Raw genomic sequence first — 1038 nt, forward strand, 5'->3', positions numbered from 1 at the left:
TTATTCTCTTTGGCAGTAGCGTTAAGTGGAGACTGTCGACCTTCTCTCACAGCCACTTAACGTGCTTTCGCATTAGTCGCACACCGACACACGATTAATGCAACTTGTGCAACTTGCATTAGAGTTGAGACACTCGAGCTTGAGCACTTTATCCCATTCAAGGTGTCAATAAGCAGCAGTCGGTTGGGCTAATGGACTGCGTGATTGGCGGTGCCTAGTGTGGATCATGTGCGCCAACCATGATCATGCAAGCATTCCTATTGGCTGAACTCTGCTAACGTGCCGCTCTGATTGGCTACACTGCCTTAAGAATTGACCAATAGAAATGGCAAAAGCGCCTGCTAGTTTAGGATTGTCGTGTGCAGCCACACGCCGCCATTTGATCTGCGAAAAGTGTGGCGCAGGAATGGATTCAACTGGTGGGGATCTCATTTGCGGCGTGTGCAAAAAACTGTGAGTTATTTGGGTAAAACCGACTTTTTATTGTGATGCTAATGCGATGCAGCAAAATAGGGCAACACCAAGCGCGAATTAACGTGGCATATATTCACCAGGTGACTAGCATCTCCTGCGTAGATGAGTGGACAATTCAGGATTAGGATTTCGCACAGCCAGAATTGTCGCATAAATCGCGATATAAATAAGTTGCCACTTCTCGTTATGTGCTTTATAGTAGGAAATAGGTAGACGTAGAAGGAGAAGGAGGGGGGACTGGGAAATTCCAGTCGTGGGTAGGAGCAAAGAACGTGGAACTTTACCGTTCAGTGGAAGCATAAATAATGGAGTATGAGAGGACCGTGCAGTGAAGCGTGGAGTTGGACAAATTATGAAATGACGACAAGAATGAAAGTGCAGATATCCATGAATCGGTGGTGACTCATCCGCTTGTCTTCTTTTAATTTGCAATGCCTCATGCATTTCCTCACACAAAGTCTTCCCTCACAGCAATGCATATGGTGGTAGAGTGGTATAGCCAGGGTGGTGAACATTGGCTTCACATACGTGTATGTGTATGGCAGATTTGAAGTTCACGCTGCC

At 46.2% G+C, this 1038-nt stretch overlaps 1 protein-coding gene across 1 annotated transcript in view; it reads left to right on the plus strand. All coding sequences in view use genetic code 11, as the record gives it.

Moving 5' to 3' along the window:
• Nucleotides 1–325: 325 nt before the first annotated feature.
• The window catches only part of EGR_08978 (DAZ-associated protein), a gene marked incomplete at both ends in the record, with an annotated part of 6272 nt that continues 5559 nt past the window's right edge, over nt 326–1038 (plus strand). Inside the window, one exon of the mRNA XM_024498227.1 lies at nt 326–453. Coding sequence (XP_024347369.1) covers nt 326–453 — 128 coding nt within the window. The remainder of the gene's footprint in view (nt 454–1038) is intronic.

This window comes from Echinococcus granulosus, assembly GCF_000524195.1.
Source record: "Echinococcus granulosus chromosome Unknown EG_S00126, whole genome shotgun sequence".
NCBI lineage: Eukaryota > Metazoa > Platyhelminthes > Cestoda > Cyclophyllidea > Taeniidae > Echinococcus > Echinococcus granulosus.